The 23609-nt window shown below is 41.6% G+C and overlaps 1 protein-coding gene across 5 annotated transcripts in view; it reads left to right on the top strand.

Moving 5' to 3' along the window:
- The window catches only part of PHF21B (PHD finger protein 21B), a 193280-nt gene that overhangs the window by 144230 nt on the left and 25441 nt on the right, over positions 1 to 23609 (top strand). For 4 of the 5 annotated variants that reach the window (XM_034440342.3, XM_034440343.3, XM_034440344.3 and 1 more), the window contains 3 exons: positions 316 to 408; positions 12206 to 12556; positions 15416 to 15535. In XM_034440342.3, coding sequence (XP_034296233.2) covers positions 316 to 408; positions 12206 to 12556; positions 15416 to 15535 — 564 coding nt within the window. The remainder of the gene's footprint in view (positions 1 to 315; positions 409 to 12205; positions 12557 to 15415; positions 15536 to 23609) is intronic. The other variant, XM_060684143.2, reaches the window with a different exon arrangement.

Here is a 23609-nt window from a genome sequence, read left to right as displayed (position 1 = left end):
GGGAAGGATATTGCAAAATCTCCATTCCCACCCCACTCTGGGCCCAGCCAGAGATGGCATTTGCCGGTTTTCCGAAATACTCAAAATTTCCGCTACCGGTTCTCCAGAACCTGTCAGAACCTGCTGGATTTCACCTCTGGATTGAACCCTGAAAGGATTAACGTGTTTGATAGGGGTTTTACAGGTGACAACTTGTCTTATCGTGGCCCGGTTTTTATGTTTCTCTCTGGGTTACGCAAAGTCTTGAGCCCTGAACCAATGACGTTGATAAATTGAATAATAAATACTTTTTTTTCCTTTTAATTTTCCCGGCAGGCTTTGGGCGCCATTACTTCAGTGCCGATTAAAGTTCCTCAGGTCAGTTCCTTGCTGAGGTTGGCAGGACAAAGACCAGCAGTGCTACCTCAGGTAGGAAAGTTAATTACTTTGATTTTATTGGCTTTCAAAAAAATATACAAAAAAGATAAGCTGTAATCAAGGACTATCTGAATTGCTAGTTATAAATACTACATTTTTTTTAAAAAAAGGCTCTGATCACCTCTAATATTAAATCTCTTTCAAGGAAGCTTCTGTTTCTCTTCCCTTCCTTCCTTGTAAATGTTGTTATGATGTACCGTATTTTTCAGAGTATAAGACACACTTTTTCTCCCCTAAAAGAGGGTGAAAATGTTGGTGCGTCTTATACACCGAATACAGCCATTTTTAGCCTCCCAACCCACCCACCCCCCGGGTCACATTTTTGGCCATTTTTCACAAAAATGGAACTCGCAAAGGGTTTGGGAGGCCTGCAGAATGCTCCTGGGGAGGGCAAAAACTTTGTTTTCTTGTTTTCCTCTTCAAAATCTTGGTGCTTCTTATAGTCCGGTGCATTTTATAGTCCATATAGAAAAATACGGTAATGCAGTAACACTCTGGAAAACTTTCCCCTCTCTGTTATTGGACTAGCCAAGCTATCTATTGAAGCACTGTCTGGGACTGAATATTTTTGAGATTAGTCTTCTTCCTTGATGTGAAAAGAGCTACGGGACAAAGGTTATTGCATTTAACAGATTAACAGAGTTGGAAGGGACCTTCCAGTCTAACCAGTCTTCTAGTCCAATCCTCTGCCCAAGCAGGAGATCCTACACCATTTCTGACAGATGACAGTCCAGTCTCTTCTTAAAAGCTTCCAGCGATGAAGCTCCCACAACTTCTGAAAGCAGCTTCTGTTCCATCAGTTGATTGCTCTCACTGTCAGAAGATTTCTCCTTATTTCTAGGTTGAATCTCTCCTTGTTCAGTTTCTATCCATTATTCCTTGTCTGGAATTTGAAGGACAGAAAGAAATCCTTTCAGTTAGAGCATGGAGTTTGGAAAGGAGTTAATTGCAGTTCGTATAATTTGGCTTATGTGATCATTATTGCATTGTGTTTACCCTGATTCTCCACCTTTGGGTGATCAAATACAACAATTCCTTCAAGCAGTTTGAGATTTTTTCCCACCTTAAACCAGGGGTGAAATGCTCCCAGTTCGGACCGGATCGCCCGATCCGGTAGTGATGGCGGCGGGTGGTTCGGAGAACCGGTAGCAAAAATTCCTGTGCCCCCCCCATGCCCAGCTGAACCGCGCGATCATCAGAGGCTCTTTTTTTTAGCCTCTGATGATCACGCAGCTCAGCTGGGATCGTCAGAGGCTTTTCAAAGCATTTTTTTACAACCTCTTACCCAAAGAGGTTGTAGAAAAAAATGCTTTGAAAAGTTAAAAAAAAAAAAAGTTGGCCATGCCCACCCAGTCACATTACCCCCACTCCCCCACCAAGCCACGCCCACAGAACCGGTAGTAACAAATTTTGCATTTCAGCACTGCCTTAGACTAACATACAGTAAATGGGCAAGGTCTTTTGCTAAAATTGCCATATGAATGAAGTTGTATAAGTAAATGACTTTCCATTTCAGTTGATCTATCTTTGCAGTAGAGGTTTTTGTCAATTATTCAGGGTGTCCATGAAAAAAGAGAATCGGGGGGGAGGGGAGGCATTTCACATTTAGAAATGCAGGAGTCCTCAAGTTAGAACCACAGTTGGAACCAGAACTTCTGTTTCTAAGCAGGATGAGTTGTGTCCGATTTTATGACATTTTTTGCCACATTTGTTAAGTGAATCCTGCCGTTGTTAAGCAAACCCATCTTCCCCCATTAACTTGGCTTATCAGAAGTCGCCAGGAAAGTTTCAAATGGTGATGATACGACCCAGGGATACTGCTATTGTTGTAAATACATCCCGGTTGGTCAAGCACCCAAATTTTAATCATGTGACCGTGGCAGTGGTGGGATTCAAAAATTTTTACTACGGGTTCTGTGGGTGTGGCTTGGTGGGTGTGGTGTGGCTTGGTGGGCATGGCAGGGGAAGGATACTGTAAAATCCCCATTCCCTCCCCACTCCAGGGGAAGGATACTACAAAATCCCCATTCCCTCCCCACTCCAGGGGAAGGATACTGCAAAATCCCCATTCTCTCCCCACTCCAGGGGAAGGTTACTGCAAAATCCCCATTTCCTCCCAATCAGCTGGGACTCGGGAGACAGAGAATAGATGGGGGGGGGGTCAGTCAGAGGCGGTATTTACTGGTTCTCCGAACTACTCAAAATTTCTGCTACCGGTTCTTCAGAACTGGTCAGAACCTGCTGAAACTCACCTCCGGACCGTGGGGTCGAGAAAGAAATGATTATGCAATTTTTTTGGTAGCTGTGTAGAAGAGGACATTCCTTTATCTTTAATGATAGACTTTACAAATCAAAATTCTGTGTTATTCAACCAGACGGTTAAGATAAGTGTACAGTGACGGGCAATGAAGAGTGATAGGAAGAAGTATGTTAAAAAATGAGCACGGAAAATATGGCAGACCTGCAGGGTGAATGCGCTTTTGAAATAGTCATTTTATTAAAAATGACAATGCAAAGTCCGGGTGAGTAGGAAGAATGAGTGCCGAAGAAGTTAGAACTCTAAAGGATTTTACTGCATGGAATACTAAACTGTAGTTATGTGAATAAGATGGCTTATGAACTTTGACTGTCTCTTCCCACAGTCTCTTGGGTTTGTCTATCCTCTGCAGCAACCATAATTTTGCAGAAGACTTATTTCATTCAAACTTATCGAGCAGCCGTTTGTTCAGATAGTAAGTGGAAATCACAATCCAGTTGTGGATTTTATGCTTTTTTTTAAATGAAGAAGAATGTTTTCAAGGACAAGAATGAAGGAGCAAGACTGTAACTTTGCATCACCACTGAACGTACAATTTATTAAAAGAGAGTGGCTGAGATTTACTGTTTTCCTTATGCACTTTTTAAATGAACGCTTCCAAATTTTCACACAGTGGAACCTCAAAAGATTTCCATTGGGGACTATGATAAAATCATTTCTGGAAATGAAATGTTGATAAGAGTATCAGCTTTTTTTTCTCATCATATTCTGTATTTCAGACAGCCATCTGATTAAATTTCCTGTGCATAAGTATTCAAGAAGCAGAGGGCATAAATTTCATCACGTCTACTTGATTCTTTACTAAAGGTAAAGGTAAAGGTTTCCCCCGCATATATGTGCTAGTCGTTCCCGACTCTAGGGGGCAGTGCTCATCTCCGTTTCAAAGCCGAAGAGCTAGTGCTGTCCGAAGACGTCTCCGTGGTCATGTGGCCGGCATGACTCAACGCCAAAGGCGCACGGAACGCTGTTACCTTCCCACCAAAGGTGGTCCCTATTTTTCTACTTGCATTTTTTACGTGCTTTCGAACTGCTAGGTTGGCAGAAGCTGGAACAAGTAACGGGAGCTCACCCCGTTACGCGGCACTAGGGATTCGAACCGCTGAACTGCTGACCTTTTGATCGACAAGCTCAGCGTCTTAGCCACTGAGCCACCGAGCGTCCCTTTTATTGGTACTACTTGGTTCTATTTTAGAATTGAGTGCATAACCTCCTCTTTATACTTTTATCATCATTTAACATATGTTTGCAGAATATATTGTTGGGGTCCTTTTAAATAAAATCTCTAATCCTTTAATTGTATATTTTAACACTGTTAGTTAAAATTCACTGACACAATGTGAAATGTGAGGATTAAAACAGTTCAGTACGAAAACAGCTCCTTATGCTAATTTTTCTTGGCCTCTGGGGCAGGGCAACTATTTGATTTTTTTAAAAAAAACTTACATTGTGCACACAGTGACACTTTATTTGTTATATGTAAAAATAAATTATTTTGAAATGGTTTGAAAACAGGTGGAAACTTAAGATGTAGGTAGAATGTGCAGCCGAGCTGAATTTTCACAAGGGGGCAGCAAAGACCCAGGGTTAACCTCAGCTACCAGTTTACATATGCAATAGAATTACTATAAGATTTTTGTACAACGCAGTGTGAAATTTTATCTGCATATATACATTAATGCAACAATGTCAAATGTATTTAAATTAGTCTAATTATAGCATTCATTCTGCTTTGCTAATAACATACATTAATGTAAATTGAATTATTTTATCATTAGTAAAGGTAATCCTCGAAATACAACAGTTCCATTTAGTGACCAAAGTTAAAACAGCACTGAAAAAATGACTTATAACCATTTTTCATGCTTATGACCATTGCAGCATCCCCATGGTCAAAAATTCAGACAATTAGGAACTGACTCACATTTATGACAGTTGCAGTGGGCCGGTGTCATATCCCCTTTTGCGAGCTTCTGACAAGCAAAGTCAATGGGGAAGCTACATTCCCTTAACAACTTAACAACTTAACGCCCTGAGTCCACTAGGAGAAGGGCGGTATATAAATTGAATAAAATAAATAAATAAATAAACTGTACCACTAATTTAACAACTGCAGGGATTCACTTAACAACTCTGGCAAGAAAGGTCATAAAATGGGGCCAATTTCACTTAACAAACCTCTCACTTAACAACAGAAATTTTGGGCTCTGTTGTCAAGGACTTCCTGTAATGGGATTTTGAATTCAGAGGAAAGAAAGCAATGGATGAATGACTACCTTTGAATGTTTTTTGCATTCTTGTAGTGCTAGATTTTAAAAGTACTGGGTTTTAGTTCAGCCCTCAGTATTTTGATCTCAGATTATTACTGCAGAGAACTGCAATGTATAAATGACGCTTTAGAGAACAAATTTTACAATCAAACAGGAAATAAAGCAGGCTTGGCTTCCAGAGAAGTTTCAGTCCACTTTTGGACAGTAGGGAAGATAATTAAGGGATGAGGGCTTTGTTCTTTTACTTATGTGTATATTCTGACTTTTGCATCTGAACTGAAGGTAGCATAGATAATGCTCCCCCATCTTCTTGTTCCGCAGTCTTAAGAGATAGGTCAGGTGAGAGAAAGCAGCTGGCCTAGATGCTAAAAGGGCCTAGATCCTGTGTCTCCCCATTCCTTGTCCAACATCTGAACTATTATACTATACCACCTTTGCTGTGTACATACACTAATGAAGTGTTTTTGAACTCTGGCAATTTTCAGATGTGTGGACTTCAACTCCCAGAATTCCCCAGCCAGCAAGGGTGAGAAACACTGCTGTGAGGCGTGAGCCCCAAAGCTTCACAAGCATTAAAATGAGACCTGTGGGAAGCGACAAGGCGTGGGGTGGTGTTGAGGCCTAAGGAGGAAAGAGATTGCAAGAGAAATGAGCTCAATTTGCAGGATAGGCAGGTACAGATTTGGTCATAAGGGCATGAATTCCTCCAAATAATACTGAAGAATGACTACCCGTGATTTCCCGAAAATAAGACCTGGCTTATTTTCTTTTGGGCCCCAAAAGAAACACTAGAGCTTAGTTTTTTGGGAGGGGTCTTATTTTTTTCCATGTATGGAAAGCCCACTTCTTCTGCTTGCTCATGGGAGGCGGGGCAGGAGGCCACGTGGCTCACCAGCGCCGCCACCGTGAGGCAGGGAAACTGCCCTACGTGCCCTGCATCGGCTTACTTCAGAGTCCCCGCAGACAGGCCACCCACACCCCGACACCTGCCTCGCCCCGTGGCTGCGGCACCAACACATCACTTGGCTTCCTGCTCTGTTGAAGCTGTGAGCAAGCAGAAGAAGTGGGTTGGTGGCCATATGGGTTCCTGCTACACATGGCTGTTGGTGCTGTTACCACAAGACAGGTGTCGGGGCGAGGATGGCCCTGAAGTAAGCCAGTGCAGGGCGCATGGGGCAGTTCCACCTCCACCCCGCCTCACCTCATGGCTGTGACACCGCGAGCAACCAGAAGAAATGGGTGGACGGGCGGACGGTTGTGCAAACTCTTTAGTAGGGCTTATTTTAGGGGGTAGGGCTTATATTAGGCCACACATAAAACATGCTAGGGCTTATTTTCGGGATAAGTCTTATTTTCAGGGAAACAGGGTTCTAGATAATTCACCATTGGCTGAGCTGACTGGAGCCAATTCCAGTTGTTTCAACAGCTGGACAGAGACATCCTTTCTGTAGTATTCTTCCTCTCTATTAAGAAATCAAGACACAAGTATTGCCATATGAGCTGTGTCACATTGTCATACCCTGCACCTAGAACTGCCGGAATCTGTACTGATGTGTGTGCGAACAGGGCAACCCTTTTGCTTGACTTTGCCTCTTTTCTTCAAGCTGCAGTAGCTAAAATCTACTTTTGCATGCTGGAAGGCAACAGCATAGACGGTTATTTTCAGTATCCAATTATTGGGAAACAAACAGCGCTGAGACGAAGTGGATTGGAAGAAACTGAATTTAACTGTGTGGCACAATAAATCATTTGTGTAGGATCTTGAGTATACAGCATATTGTTGACTTAATTACATCCACAGTAAGCATTGTAGTTACCTGCAGACAGTCTTAGTTGGAAAATCTCTTCTTGAATGTGACAGAAGGCTCTTTGGAGCATTCTTAGATGATTATTTTTCTTTACAAAACCATTTTTCTCTCTCTCTTTTGGATCATCTTCTTGTCTGTTAGCTGCTTTAAAGAAATGAAGTGGAAAACTTGACTTCGGTTGATGAATCTCATCACCATTCATAAAATCTTCACCTTGTTCTATATAGTCTAAAGGTAGCTAGGCTAAATAATATTTCCTACAGCAAACACGCTTGTCAAATATGGAACAAACAAAGGTGATGGTTTGGCTTGACATTTTTCAAGTGACACACTTGGCATTCTATTGATGACTTCCTACAATTTCTTCCTATTAGAGGAGGAGATTATTTAGCACAAAGACTGACTACGCTATGAATTAGGTGCAAAAGATCAGAATGATAACATCCATTTTGTTCTTGGCCTCAACTTGGAACCAAGCTTTCCATACAATAATTGTAGGCACAGAAATTTTTTAAAAAAATCATCTTCACCTTCACGTTCAGGATATTTCTTCATCACGGAGGAAGACTTTCAGACAAAACTTTTAATTCTCTCTCATATGTCTATCTTCTTGGTTGATAGATTCACTATTTTTATCAACACATGGGAGATTAGATGTTGGATCCTTGTTATTACCTAGGAAGATGATTAATTAATTTGATTTACAGTATATCCTACTTGAGTAAGGAATTCAAGATGGTGTACTTAGCGCTCCTTCCTCCAATGTTTCCTACAACGTTGTAGAAAATACAGTGAGTTTCCATGGCTGAGGGTGGATTTAAATTCAGGTGTATCTGGTCCCAATCTAACAGGGCACCACACTTGTCTCTTGCCAGCTTGTGAATGGCAGATCCACCATCTGATCTCCCATGTGTTGATAAAAATAGTGAATCTTCCAGAAGGCATTTTGTGTTGTATCCCATTTTCACTACCATTAGAAGTTGCTCTGTGACTTCTCTAGCACAGGGGTCACCAACCTTCTGGACCTCAGGGACCACTAAATTCATAATTTTAAATCCCGCAGACCACTAATATGATCTGCATAATGACAGGCTGGGTGGGCGTGACTAGGTGGGCATGTGACTGGGTGGGCGTGGCCAACTCGATGTCATTCGCGTCAAGGGGCGCCTTGCTGGCCTCTCCTATCTTCTCCTCACCCCTCCCCTCCCAGCCATTCCTTGCCTCCCCGCCCAGCTCCTTAGGGCCCCAACAGGAAGGAGTTGCTGGAGCTAAGCAGCCACCACGAGAAAGAGTTGGCAAAACAGCTGGCTCAGTTCAAATTGGATCTGGCCGAGAAGGACCTCACTGAGGACTACGAGCATCGGCTTTCCAAGCAGAGGGAAGACCTGCGGGAATGCAAGGCCAGGTACTGGTGCCTGGAGGCTCAGTGGGTTGAGATGGTCAGCCAGTGCCAGACCATGAAGCAGTCCCACTGGAACGAGACCCTCCGGCTCTTCACCACCAGTGGCGCTTCCCTCCAGCCTTCACCCAAAGCCCCATACCAAGAGGCTGAAGCAGACCCCAAGTCAGAATTTCTCCCCCTCTCTGACCACACAAAAAGATCCCGAAGCGGGAGACTCTGCAGCAATACAAACGTTCATTGCATGTATCTGGCCCAGGGGCCGTAGTTTGAGGACCCCTGATTTAGTGCAATATAAAAAATGCAAATAGTTTTTCTGCAGACCACCAAAATTTTCTCGTAGACCACCAGTCTGGACCACTAGTTGGTGACGGCTGCTCTAGCACATCTAGTTCATCTTCAGTTAGAACAGGAATTGCACCCCAGATGCTTCGTAGATTAAACTAACTTCTGTCCACCGGTGGGACTGGCTCCTTCAATAAATTTCACTTGCACCTAGAAGATGTTCCTACTGATGAACGCTTTTCACAATAGTTTTTGCTATTCATGGCCTACAACCTTGGGTGTTTTTTGAACTGTGAGCCCTCAGCTGCCTAATCATTGCATTCAGGCTCACTGTTGAGACTCCTTCTATCTGCTTTGCTGAAAGGCAAATTTAATAGGCTCCTTTGAGGAATGCAGCTGCCCTTCTAACTCAGAGATAGGTGAAAGAGTTGGGCACGCTCTGCTATATACAGGTTTTTATAAGGATCAGTGCGATAACCTTATTGTCTTTTAAGTAAACTTTCCAGGCTATCCAGAATAATTTCTTCCCAATATTTTCTTAGGGATAGTAACTTGTTTCCAGCTAAAAGGCATCAAAATGTGCCGGTGTGTGGAGTGCAGCAGCAGATAATGAGTGGCATCAGCTAATCAAGTAACCGATCCCCTTTTTTTGCCTGTTTGTAATATATAATCTATGACGTTAAGGTGGTGGCACAGTGGTTAGAGGGCAGTATTGCAGGCTACTTCAGCTGACTGCTAGCTGCAGTTCAGCAGATCGAATCTCACCAGCTCAAGGTTGACTTAGCCTTCCATCCTTCCGAGGTGGGTAAAATGAGGACCCAGATTGTTGGGGGCAATACGCTGACTCTGTAAACCGCTTAGAGAGGGCCGTATAAGCCAGGGTGGATTTGATTTAAATCGAGTTGATTTAAATCATGATTTAAATCATGATTTAAATCACTAGTAAAAAGGCTTGATTTAAATCAACTCGATTTAAATCATAATTTTTAAAGAGCAACTGTCATCTCTGCTACTCCTTTGACCTACTGTTGCCTCATCGATAGTCCCAGTGTTGCAGAATATACAGCCTCATGCTACATAACTAAGCTCCATTTCATGCTGAATAAACTAAATTATTTATGTATCTTAAATAGAAAACTATCTTACGATAGATTTTTACCCCAAAAGTTTTTTATTAAAATAAATTCGATAAAAATAAAAAAAATCCGATTTAAATCAAAAAAATCTGATTTTTTTGATTTTTTAAAAAAAATCATTGGTTTTTATCCACCCTGGTATAAGCACTACCAAGCGGTATATAACTCTTAAGTGCTAAGTGCTTGGCAGTGTCATAACCCATGACACTGCCAAGAAACTACGCATCTTTATTCATGGAATCAGCAGAAGCCAGGTTTTTTACTTTTAACATTTATACCAAAGTTATAACTTCACACGTTTTGAAATGAAAAGAAAATGCTTGTGTGGGTCAGAACTCCGAAAAGTGGGTGCGGCTTTAGCACTTTGTGAGTGAGTCAGATGTTGACTAAGCTTTTCACACGGACAATTTGGAAGAGGTCTTGCGTTTTTGCTCATTCGTTTTAATGTTAGTTGAGGTGGAAAGCAGCAGGTGGAAGGTGGGAAGGAGTGATGTGTTAATTCATTTATGTACTCCGGATAGTGCTTCTCCGCTGTCGTAGATTCATGATTGCGTAGCTGCGGGCAGAGATATCTACAGAGTAGTATGGTTTAAAAAAAGGTCAAGATGACTGCCAGGAGGTTGTGACCAAAATTCTGCCCATATGTGATGCACACACAGACATGCACATACACACACACACACACACACACACACACACACACACGGAGGAATTTCACTTGCATCTTGGACTTTTTGAGTTGAATGAGCAAATCTACAACCTTTAAACCATGATGCTATCTATAGCAACCTCCTCTTTCCTGTAGAGCTTATCGTTTCAGGGTTTGATGTAGAACTTACAGTAGAGAAAGAGTCTACTGTGGCCCGCCAGCAGCAGCGTCGGACAGTGAGGAGGTTGGGGAGGAACGTGGGCCAGTCCTGGGGGCTGGGGAAAGCTCGGACGAGGGCTCTGCGTCGGAGGCAGAGAGGGAGATAGACAGCAGTGAGGCAGAGGAACAGCTGGAGCCCGTTTCCAGTGTGCGCATGTACAGAGCTGCCAGAAGACGAGAACAACTCAGAAAACGACTTGGGAGTAAAGCTACACCTTGGAGGTTATTGGCCTCTCCCATAGGAAATAAAAGAGGAGCGAACAGGGAGGGGACTTTTGCAGGAAACAATTCATTCGTTCCGTGACTCTGAGAGAGACTGTTCCAAGTTTTGCCTTGCACTGCAATTGGAAACAAGTTACGTGGCAGCTTGCCAAACGAGATAAGGTGTGTTGAGAAATATTCCTTTGAAAAACTGTTTGGACAAACCTTGCTGACTGTGAATGAACGTAATTCACAGTCGTGTAAATAAAAGAGGTTTTGCCAATAATTCCTGCCTCCTGCTTATTAAGGGAGCCTAGGTCAGAACAGAGTCTAAGACAACGAACCCAAACCTTTTGGGTGCCACGCAGGGGTGAAATGTAAAATTTGTTACTACCGGTTCTATGGACGTGACTTGGTGGTGGTGGGGTAATGTGACTGGGTGGGCGTGCCCAACTTTTTTTTTTTAACTTTTCAAAGCATTTTTTCTAATGCTTTGAAAAGCCTCTGCTGATCAGGCAACTCAGCTGGGATCGTCAGAGACTTTTCAAAGTATTTTTTTTACCACCTCTTTGGCCAAGAGGTTGCAGAAAAAAATGCTTTGAAAAGCCTCTGACGATGCCAGCTGAGCCGCGCGATCATCAGAGGCTTTTTTTTTTACTTTAAAAAGCATTTTTTTGTTAGAAGAGGTTGTAGAAAAAATGCTTTTAAAAGTAAAAAAAAAAAAGCCTCTGATGATCGTGCGGCTCAGCTGGGCATGGTGGGGTGGGGGGGGGCGCAGGGATTTTTGCTACCGGTTCTCCGAACCACCCGCCGCCATCGCTACTGCATCAGGCGATCCGGTCCGAACCGGGAGCATTTCACCCCTGGTGCCACGGACCCTTTCTGTAGAGAGCAGTTTTTCTGCAGACTGGGTGGGGGCGGGGTTTCGTGGTTCTGCATGTGCACAGGTGGCGCTTTGCTTGCTTGCGAGGACCGGTTCTTGGCAGACCGTGGACCAATGCCGGTCGATGGACTGGGGTTTGGGGACACCTGATCTAAGAGAAAAGGCTTCCTAAACTCTATCTCGCTTTGCCTTTGTGAGATGCTGCTTTCAAGTCAGCAGAACTGAGAATAAGGTTGGAAATCTGCATTTCAGCAAACTGTTGAAAAAAAATGATTTGAAAAAAAGCCCCAGGTCTACAAAAAATGGCATTGAAATGGCTTCCTCCTGTGGTGCGGCGACTTAGAGATGGTGCTCTCGCCTCATAATCAAGAGGCTGTGAGTTCGATCCTAGGTAGAGGCTGATATTTCTCTGTCTGGACTACACTGAGAATATATCTGCTGAAAAAAAAAACCTCTGCATTGGCAACAGGAAGGGCATCCGGCCAATAAACACTCAGCTCCATTCAGTTGCCCAGACTCCACCCCGCAAGGGATTATGGAGTCGTTAAAAGAGGATGATTGAAATGGTTTCCTCCGGAGTTATGTAGAAAAGAGTTTTTTTTTTCCCCTCCTTCTTTCCTGCAGGTTAGGCCAAAGACTCTGATCCCAGACAGCCTCCCAATTTCTCCATGCAGAGATCAACCTTCCAAGCAACCTCCAACATTTCAGAAGGCAACAGTGGTCAGCATCAAGAACCCAACTCCTGCCCTCCCCACTGCCAATAATACTGTTAGCCATGTACAGACGTCCAGCAACCAATCACAAAGTGTCACAGAGACGGCAGCCATCTCCTCATCCCTGAATAGTGCTGGGGTAGCATATGCCATTATCTCAACATCTCCCAATAATGCAATGCCCATCAACACCAGCGCTGCTGTCTCGGTGGTTAATGACAGCATTAAAGTGCAACCACTTCTCATCAGTGCTGACAGCAAGGTAGGTTTCATTAGGGAACTGCAGACATTGCAAATGGCTTACAAAGTTAAGACAATATCAGGGCGTCCAATCTGAGTTTTCTCCTTAGTACGGTGATTGCCCTGATGAATAAAGTGAGAATCTTGTATGCCTCGGTAAATGGGATTCATAACCAAATCTTATCACTTGACCTCACTTGGCAGCCGTGAAGGGATTCATTCATATATCCCAGAACCGGGACCGCATGAGAAGTTAAGGGTAAACTGGCTTGCAAGCTAAGCAAGAGAGCTTTCGCAGAATTGGCATACTCATTATTGCCTTTCAGGTGTGGTATTCAGATGGGGGCCGAGCGTCCAGAAACATCTTTCATTGCAAACCAGTTAAGAGGCCATAATGATAATCAGATCAAGATGCTATCAAAGCAAAATTGGCCCTTAAAATTAACAGGAAACAGATGCAAAGAACAGAGCTGATGTAACTGTTAAGAATCCAAAGGGAATGTCAATACCTCCGTGTATTTCGCTGTGTCCTCAAGACCCTGCTGTTCCACCAGGCCGGGCTATCAATGTAAGACCCTTGGTAGTGCAGTGGTTTAAGGCACCCTGTTATTAAGCTGGTTATTAAGACCAGATGCCTGCAATTACTGCAGGTTCGAATCTCGCCAAGGCTCAAGGTTGACTCAGCCTTCCGTCCTTTCTAAGGTAGGTAAATTGAGGACCCAGTTGTGGGGGCAATAAGCTGACTGTATAAATATACAAAAGGATGAAGGCTATTGCTTAACACATTGTAAGCCGCCCTGAGTCTCCGGAGAAGGGCGGCATATAAATCAAAAAATAAAAATAAATAAAATAAATAAATAATAAATAATGATTTTAAATTAGGTGTTTTAAATTTTGGGGGTTTTAAATTTGAGCCGAAACTATTTAATAATTTTAATTATTTTTAATTGATGTTTGTCTTTGTGCTTTTAATAGGCTGTACACCGCCCTGAGTCCTCCGGGAGAAGGGCGGTATAGAAATAAAAATTATTATTATTATTATTATTATTATTATTATTATTATTATTATTATTATTATTATTATTTTCAATGGGGAATGTGACGCCCAACAGAAGAGATATCTCCATCATATCCAGGGCTCCTTGGATGGTCTCTTAGTTCATCTCTTAGATGCTTTTAGAGCAGCTCTTTCCTCAATTTCTTTTGTAGTTCACTCTCATCTAGTCCTTTATTGATTCCTGATACCGTGTTTCCCTGAAAATAAGACATGTCCAGATAATAAGCCCAATCAGGCTTTTCAGTGCATGCGATAATATAAGCCACCCCCACAAAATAAGCCTCCCCCCCCACCAACTATTTACATGCGTGCGCAGCCGGTCCCGCCATTTCCTCTGGATGTTTGCCGCGCAACCAAAATGAATTGAGGAGGTGAAGCTGGAGGGGGGGAAGGGAGGGACATGCCCTCCCCTTCCTGTTCTTCACACTGGCCGAGTGGCCCAACACGTCCCACCCCAATGGCAACAGCAGCCTGGCTGCTTCCCTTCCACGTCGTCTCTTTATTGAGAGGGGTGGCAGGTGGGGCGGGGGAGAAACGAGACACGTGAAGCGAAACGTGGCTCCCCTTGCCGTCTCTTCTCCCTCCCCCTCGCTGGGCATGGCCCTTGCTTAGCCACCTGCCCCCTTTAGGGAGGCAATTTGGGGGTGGCGGATGGGGCGGGCGAGAAGGCAGGCACCACCTGGAGGCTGAGGAGCAGTGGTGAAATCCACATTTTTTTACTATGAAATCCACATTTTTTTACTATGTGGTTATGTGGGTGTGGCTTGGTGGGCGTGGTGGGGCTTAGTGGTGTGGCAGGGGAAGGATACTGCAAAATCTCCATTCCCTCCCCACTGCTGGGGGAAGGATATTGCAAAATCTCCACTCCCACCCCACTCTGGGGCCAGGCAGAGATGGTATTTGCCAGTTCTCCGAACTACTCAAAATTTCCGCTACCGGTTCTCCAGAACCTGTCAGAACCTGCTGGATTTCACCCCTGCTGAGGAGGCCAAAAACAAGATGCGTACAGCCCCTGGGAGGCCAAAAACAGGGCCGTTTTTAGCCTCCAGAGAGAGAGGGAGGGAGACACACACACACACACACACACACACACACAAACATAAGTCCCACCCCCACCCCCCCTCCGGGCAGCTACATCCCTTCACTAACCTCCTTTCCATCCCCAGGAGCATAACAAATTGAAGTTTAATTTGTGTGTATTGTTTAATGGACTGCTAAATTGTCCACACCCACCTAGTCACATGACCACCTAGCCACACCCACCCAGTCACATGACCACACAGCAGGTCCAGGCCCCCCAACAGTCTGAGGTACCGTGAATTGGCCCCTTGTTTAAAAAGTTTGAGGACCCCTGCTGTAGCCCATCTCTGACCTTGAAAAGCTCAACAATTCAAGCCTTGGCAATACTTAGGCGATAATCGGGCAATCCCAGGATTGCAGGCTAGATTGGAAAGCCCAAAAATAACTTCAGAGAAGTCAGTGGGAAGCCACTTTCCTGTTGTTGTCAAAAAGCAAACAAAGCCTACATAAATGAAATTGTCAGCTCAACTCAAGGGATACTTTTATAGGATGCTGACCTGACATTCAAATCTTATTACAACTTACGAGTTTTTACATGTTGTATTGACAGAGTAGGCCTCGGCTTAAAGGCTTTGCAGTTCCCCTAGCCAAGAATTAATAACTTTAATTCTGGCTAGGGAATTCTGTGAGTTGAAGGTTTCACATCTGGAAATTGTCAACATTGGGAAATACCTTCCTTTCCTTTAGCTATGCGCATAATGATTATGTTCACGTCTTATTTTCACCTGTCTCTTGATTTTTCAGGTCATCATCATTCAACCTAAAGTTCAAACTCAGACAGAAAATAAAGTGGAGATAAAGAAACCTGCTGAAGAGTCAACTCAGGGACCTGCTACCAAAAAGAAAAAAGATGAAAATCCAGAGGTAAAAAGACCACTTTATTATTTTGAAAAACATAATATATGCTTGTTGTGTGTATCATCATCATCATCATCATCATCATCATCATCATCATCATCATCTATCTTTATCATCATCATTTCAGCCATTGTCTTATCCACTGCAGGATGAAGGCCTCTTCTGCATGTTTCCAACCTATATGGTCCTGAGCTTGCTTTTGCCAATTGGGCCCACAATACTTCCTGATGTCGTTGATCCATCTTGTTTTAAGTCTCCTTCGTGGATGCTTTTGATCAAGTGGGATCCATTCTACCACTGCCTTGGTTCACCTGCCGTTAATCCTTTTTGCTGTGTGACCAGCCCATTTCCATTTCAGTTATTTTATTTATTATTATAACACCAACGCAATTATTAAATTTGCAGATGACACAACAGTGGTGGGGCTCATTAATAAGAACAATGAGTCTGCTTATAGAAAGGAAGTACAAGGGCTGACATTGTGGTATAAAGAAAATAATCTTACACTTAACACCAAAAAAACTAAAGAACTTATAAAGAACTTCAGGAGGAAGAGAGATGTACATTTACCGTTGTACATAAATGGTGAGGAGGTGGAGAGGGTTGGTAGTTTTAAATTTCTGGGCATTTATATCTCGAAGGACTTCTCATGGACTATGAATGTTAACATGCTTGCGAAGAAGGCACAGAAGAGGCTGTACTTCCTGAGAATGCTCAGGAAGATAAATCTATCTCAGCATCTACTTCTGTCCTACTATCGCAGCACCATTGAGAGTGTCCTGACATACGGCATTCTTGCATGGTATGGGAGCAGCTCTGTAGCGGACAAAAATGCTCTACAGAGAACATTAAAACTGCCCAGAATATCATCGGGTTCCCGCTACCAGCCCTGGACAACATCTTCGAATCTCGCTGTTTGAGGAAGTTGCATAACTTTCTCAGAGAGTCTTCCCATCCTGCTTACATTCTATTTGGACTGTTGCCTTCTGGAAGAAGATACAGAACAATTAAAACTCGGACCACACGTTTCCTAAATAGTTTTTATCCCAGAGCTATAATTGCACTCAACAATGAACTAAAGGGCCACCATCAGTGAGCTGTTGGACAGCATTACTTGGTCTGTTGTGTGGATGTTTGGGTAGTTCAGAGGTGGGGAATTTGTGGTGGGTGGGAGTGTGTTTGGGGATTGTTATGTGTGTTGGACCTGGTCTTTGGGTGTTAAGTGAATTTTGTTGTACGGGTATACTGTGCATACACGTACAATGACAATAAAGTTATTATTATTTTCACATAAAGGCTCTTAATAATCCAAATATAAAATAGATCAAAGATTGAAATAGATATAATCAGATGGTTCTGTTTTATTTACAACTTTTGCTAATGACAGTTTGCTGGAGAATATAACCACAAAATATAATCAAGGCAAATGTAGTCTGCCTCTTGTCTAGCCATAAAGTTGGATATTACTTTTTTTTAATGTTCTCCACTATTTTCCCCACCTTTTTTTTCATCTTCTGAGAAAAACTCTTCTCCTTTCAACCTTCCATCCAGTTTACGTTGTTCCTGTACTATGCTAGTCTCTTAATGAAACAACGAGGGTGTCAATTTGTTCTTGCTTCTCCAAAGTCCAATAAATAATTGTGCCAGGAAGAATTCATCAGGAAGCATTCACACCATAACAAGTTAAATAGGCCAATATCCGCTTGCTTCGGCTCTACACAGAATGGTTATTGTGAAAACGTAGCGCTGTGATAAATAACACAGCTCCTTTCCCATTTTTTCAGGTAGAATCTGTTGAAAATTGATGTTTGCTTGTATTCTGCACAAAATTGAAATGGATAATATAAAGGAAGGTTGTTTTAAGAATTAAACTTCTATATAAACTACTTTCCTCATATCTGCTAGAATAATTTTGATCAGAGGTCTGAGGATAGCAGAACTTAATTTTGAATAAATGCCTTTTTTATTCCGTGTGCAAAGCTAATGTTTACATTCCTAATATAGCTGAATGGAACTTATATTTGGTTTTAAAATTAGACTATAACATGCTGGGTTGAGCTACGTAGGTGATTTTTCAAGATGTTCCACAGAGCTGCATTTTAACCAGGGCATTATCTAAAATTCATCTAACTAAGAGACACAGTTGTTCATTCATTCACTTTCAAAGGCTACACACCCGCCAAGTGTCTCAAGACGAAATTCCTTGAGTGACAATATTTGAGAGATAATCTTAAAATTATACCCATAGTTCTTAGAAATATTCATTTTTTTATAAAGATGGGTTACATGTGAATTGTAAAATGATACTAATTCTAAAAATTCTAAAAAAGTATAGGAAATAGCACAAATTTCCCCCCCTCTGCCATCATTACTCTGGCATGGCATGGCATGGCATGGCATGGCATGGCATGGCATGGCATGGCATGGCATGGCATAGCATAGCATAGCATAGCATAGAATAGAATAGAATAGAATAGAATAGTTTATTTGGTCAAGTGTGATTTGACACACAAGGAATTTGTGTGAGAGCAAAAGCTCTCAGTGTACATACAAAGCAACAGAATAATAATAATCATAATGATGATACCAATAGGATGGGGTATTAAAGAAGATGGGAAGGATAATAATACTGCTACCGTCATACAACATTGGCAAATATACGCAGTCATAAGACAGTACTGTGAGAATTAGGTGTTCAGCAGCGTAATGGCATGAGGAAAAAAACTGTCCCTGTGTCTAGCTGTTTTGGCATGCAGTGCCCTATAACATTGTCCTGAGGGTAGGAGTTGAAACAGTTTATGTCCAGGATGTGACTGGTCTGTAGATATTTTCTCAACCTTCCTTCTGAGTTGCGTAATATACAGGTCTTCTATGGAAGGCAAGGTGGTTGCCATTGATATAGTGTAATGCCATATTGGCAGCGTCATCTGCCAATCTATTTGCTTGGTAGGCAAATAGATTAGTCTAGGGGTCTAATAGCAGATCCATGATGATTTTCTGGTGGGACAGCACTACCCTTTTGACAGTTTTTATAACTACGGATGTCAGAGCAACTGGTCTGTAGTCATGCAGCTCCTTGATGGAGGGTTTCTTGGGAACTGGGATGATAGTAGAGCATTTGGAGCAAGAAGTGACATAATACGTCTCAAATGATTTATTTAAAATGTGGGTGAAGATGGTCAACACAGGCTTTTAAGCAGGCAGGAGTTACTCTGTCTGGGCCTGGTGCTTCTGTGATCTTTTGTCTATGAAATAGACCTCACACACTTTATTCTAAGATCACCAGAGCTGGGGGCCTGGAGAGTTGGAGATAGGTGTAGGAGATTTGGCTACTGCTGGTCCATGTGAGGTGGGGAAGATAGCGATGAATTGCAGTGTTCTCCTCTCAAACCTACAGTAGAACATATTCAGGTCATCTACCAGTTGCTGATTCTCTTCAGTAAGGGAGGGAGGTCTGTTGCAGCCAATGATATTCTTCAGGCTTCTCCACACCTTTGCTAGTTCATTAGCCAGGGTGGATAAAAATTGATGATTTTTAAATAATAATAATAATAAAAAATAAGATTTTTAAAAAATTTAATCGGATTTTTTAAATCAAATTTATTTTAATAAAATGCTTTTGGAGTAAAAAATATATCTAAAGATAGTTTTCTACTTAAGATACGTTAATCATTTAGTTTATTCAGCATGAAATGGAGCTTAGTTATGTAACATGAGGCTGCGTATTCTGCAACATTGGGACTGTCGGTGAGTCAACAGTGGGTCAGAGGAGGAGCTGCTGCAGGACAGAGATGACAGCTGCTCTTTAAAAATTATGATTTAAATCGAGTTGATTTAAATCAAGCCTTTTTACTAGTGATTTCAATCATGATTTAAATCAACACGATTTAAATCAAATTCACCCTGTCATTAGCTGAGAACTGGTTTTTCAGCTTTTCGAAGTAGCTTCTCTCTGCTACCCCGATCTCCCTTATTAATACATTCTGATCTTGATTATACAAAATCCTATATTCTTTCCTGTAGACCTCCTCTTTGGCACAACATAGCTGCTTGAGTTTAATCGCTGCTTTTGAAAAAGTATTTGGCTTAGGCATTTTTTTTTTCACTGTAAGATTTTTCCACGTAGAATATTTTTAGCTTTGCTTCTATTCTATTAAATCTGTTCTACTTCCCGTGACCAAGTTCAAACCCGTTTTTTAAGAATGATCCTGGGAGCTGACAAGAACTCATCAGTCCCATGATCAGAACAAAAACAGGCATCCATTCCATGCCCAGCCATTTCTAGGCAAAGGAAATGTTTAAACAGAAAGTCCTAGATACCAGCGTTCAAATAGATATGAAGTTATCGGCAAAATAGATCTTTAAACTGGTTGTCTAAGAACACGACCACTTTCCAAATGGAGAAATACCTTGGTGAGTTTGATACCATTCTTAAGAAAGGCCTATTCTAGAATAAGAGGGATGCGATGGCTCAGTGGTTAAGACGGTGTGCTTGTCGATGGAAAGGTTGGCAGTTCAGTGGTTCGAATCCCTAGTGCTGCGTAATGGGGTGAGCTACCGTTACTTGTCCCAGCTTCCTAGCAGTTCGAAAGCACGTAAAAAATGCAAGTAGAAAAATAGGGACCACCTTTGGTGGAAAGGTAATAGCGTTCCGTGCACCTTTGACATTTAGCCATGCTGGCCAAATGACCACAGAGACGTCTTCGGACACCGCTGGCTCTTCGGCTTTGAAACAGAGATGAGCACTGCCCCCCTAGAGTCAGGAACGACTAGCACATATGTGCGAGGGGAACCTTTACCTTTACCTATTCTAGAATAGGATTTGAGTTATTGGATTTCATGGCCAAATATGAGTATCTGTTGGAACCTTCACAGACCCTTTTGTTAAAATATCATGACTGGTTGTTTAGATATCTAAAGTCTCTACTTGAAAGAATAGCCCACTGAAAAAGTGAACTGCAACTCTCCTGTTTTCTACAGGACTCTAATGTATACAAATTTAGCAGAACTGCTAAATTTAAAGACAAGGCAGTTTGGCTAAGAATCCATTATATTGAATGGGCTATCAAATAAAAGTGATATATTTATCTGAATATTGACTATTTGTGTTAAGCACATGTGTATTTTATTATTGCATTTTCCTTTACCTATTTTATCTTGGAAACAGGCCTTGTATTTTAACCTTTGTTTTTAATTTTTGATATGATTGTAAGACTAATCAATCAATAATCTATATCTGTCCGTCTATTCATCTATCCATCTATCAAATCAACAGCTTCACTTTATTTCCTATTTGAGAATTAAAAAAGATGTACAGTGCACGAAGCATTACACAGTTTTTGGCATTATTTTATTAATAATGCCACTTAACATTCACACTGAACTTTGTGGAAATTCATTTATTTTTACCCAGGATTTCTTAGAGTGGTATCGAGAGAAAGGTTAGTGTTATCTGTGTATTACAGAAGAGAAGATTCAGAAACTGTAATTTATCAGGTTCCCTGGTAGGTTTATAGCAGAAGTCAGATTTTAATGAAGGATCTCCCCTCTTACAAATTATACTCTTTGAGCCAACACACTGATACTAACCTATTACCATTAGTAACCTATGCACCCATTACTATTACTGCTATTAATTATTTTGTTATTGGGGTCACTTCAAATGCATAATTTGAAACAATACAATATGTATGCTGTGCCATAAATACAACATGTATACATATTATGGAAATAGACAGATTTGAAATGATTTCTATTGTAATAGCTAAACCGATTTTCAATACTTTACATGCTCTTGTTATATGATGAGTTTGCTGATTTTGTAATTTTAATAATTTTCCAGATTTTTCATAGCCATAAAAACAAGCCCCTGTAAGGTATAAGGAATTGAACCAATTTTTCAAGGAGTCTGCTCTAGCTAAATCAGGTTTCCACAATTAATTTTGACAGTAGAAACCTCAAAAGAACACAGAGAAAAGCCATATAATATAATTGCTATGGGTAATAGGGAGAGAGAGGGGGGGAAGGGAGGGAGAGAGAGAGAGAGAAAGAAGGAAAGAAAGAACAAAAGAAAGAGAAAGAAAAAGAAAGAAAGAAAGAAAGAAAAAAAGAAAAACAGCAAGAAAGAAAGAAAGAAAGAAAGAAAGAAAGAAAGAAAGAAAGAAAGAAAGAAAGAAAGAAAGAATGAATCTTAAGCAAGTGTGGTATCTCAAATAAAGTGTTGCTAGGCCAACTAGCTAGATCAGGGGTGTCAAACTCACATCGTCACATGACGTATCGGGACTTTCCCCCCCTTTGCTAAACTGGGCATCCGGCCCGCGGGCCAGGAGTTTGACAGCCCTGAGCTAGAAACGCTGACTTGGGAAGAGCTTATTTACAACAAACAGGAAAATCCTACCCCATGGCCAAGACCCATGTTAATTGACTTCATTTAATATCCTCCTGGAGGTACCGAAGTCTCCTGCCTGTACTCTGTTCACATCCATATACAGATTGTCCTTAACATATAAACATAATTGAACCCAGAATTATGGTTGCAAATTGTGCCACTTGTAATGTGGATCGTCGCGCAGTTGTGCCTGATTTTATGACATTTTTTGCAGTGGTGGTTAAGTGAATGCTATGGTCATTAAGCAAACCCGTTGCCTGCAATGGGCATTTTTTGTGGAAACTGGAAGTAAGCCCCGGTTTCTAGCACAAAAGTTGTAAATTGTGGACTTGTGAATATGGAATGCTGCAAACAGTTATAAATGCAGTAAATGCTGGAAACTGGCAAAAAATTCATAAATCATGGCTACATGACTGTGGGATACTACAAACGTGAGCCAGTTGCCAAATGCCCAAAATAGGATCATGTGACTGCAGGGGGTGTAGGTGTCATAATTTCAAAAATGGGTCGTAAATAGCTTTTGTGTGGTCCCGTTGTAACTTTGTTTATAACCAGTCATAAGTTGCGGACTATCTGTGTTGATTGCCCAGTATTGAGTCATACTATATAAGACTAAACAAATATAGCCATGTCTTAACAGCAGCGAGGATTATATTCACACAGTACTGGAAAAATGAAGATATACCGTGAGATGAAGAGAGAATCAGGAAGATACTAGATTGTGCAGAAATGGATAGATTCAGTGGTGGGATTCAGCCAGTTCGCACCTATTCAGGAGAACCGGTTGTTAACTTTCTAAGCAGTTCGGAGAACCGGTTGTTGGAAGAAAACTTATTTTGTTTTTTTTCCACTTTATAGGGCTAATCCTGTAAGGAAGGCAGGAAGGAAACATTCTGGTGTTGTTTCTAGCCTAATCTTTATTGCCCTGCTTAGAGAAACTGCCTCTCTGGTTAACCCTTATTACATTGTAACAGCTAAGGCGAAGCACCCATCGACGTGAGTGACGTTGAGTTGGCCACACCCATATGGTCACATGACCATCAAGCCACGACTACCCAGCTGGTTGTTAAATTATTTGAATCCCACCACTGGATAGATTGACATTGAAAATTAAACAGAAAGAAAATGTAGAATACTATCAAACATGGAATCTATTTTATCAATGGTTGGAAAAAAGGGGTAGAGTTTAAGAATGTAAATTTTTATGGTTAAGCAAATTAAATACCCAGACAACCCAATGTTCAATAAGCACTAAGAAATGTATTTGATAGAAAATCAATAAAGAAAACAAACAAATATAGCCAGGCTAAATTAATGACACAGGGCTCAGGTTAAAACATTCTCTGGATTTGCAGCATAATTAAGCAATTTCCTTGTATTTCCAATCTCTCTTTCTTCCATTTCTTCACTCACATTAAACTATCTGACCTCCAACATTGTATTCTTTGTCAAATTTCATCACTCTAGGCTTATCTTAAATGTAAGGAGTCTCTGACCTCACACTAATGTGGGGTGCTGTAGCCTAATCCTAATGTTAATGGATTTGTTGATTTAGCAGGAGTCCTCGTTTTAGTTTTCGCATGTTGATACCTGGGATATAAAGTTGAGGTCTGCTTCTTGCTTCTCAATTTTTATGGGTGTGCTAAAGAAACGGTTATATATTATTGTCTTGGCATTGATAAATAAGCTTTG

Source organism: Pantherophis guttatus, chromosome 7 (genome assembly GCF_059756535.1).
Source record: "Pantherophis guttatus breed Tessera chromosome 7, ASM5975653v1, whole genome shotgun sequence".
Lineage (NCBI taxonomy): Eukaryota > Metazoa > Chordata > Lepidosauria > Squamata > Colubridae > Pantherophis > Pantherophis guttatus.
Note: the sequence above shows the minus strand (reverse complement) of the source record. Positions and strands in the feature narration are given on the sequence as shown.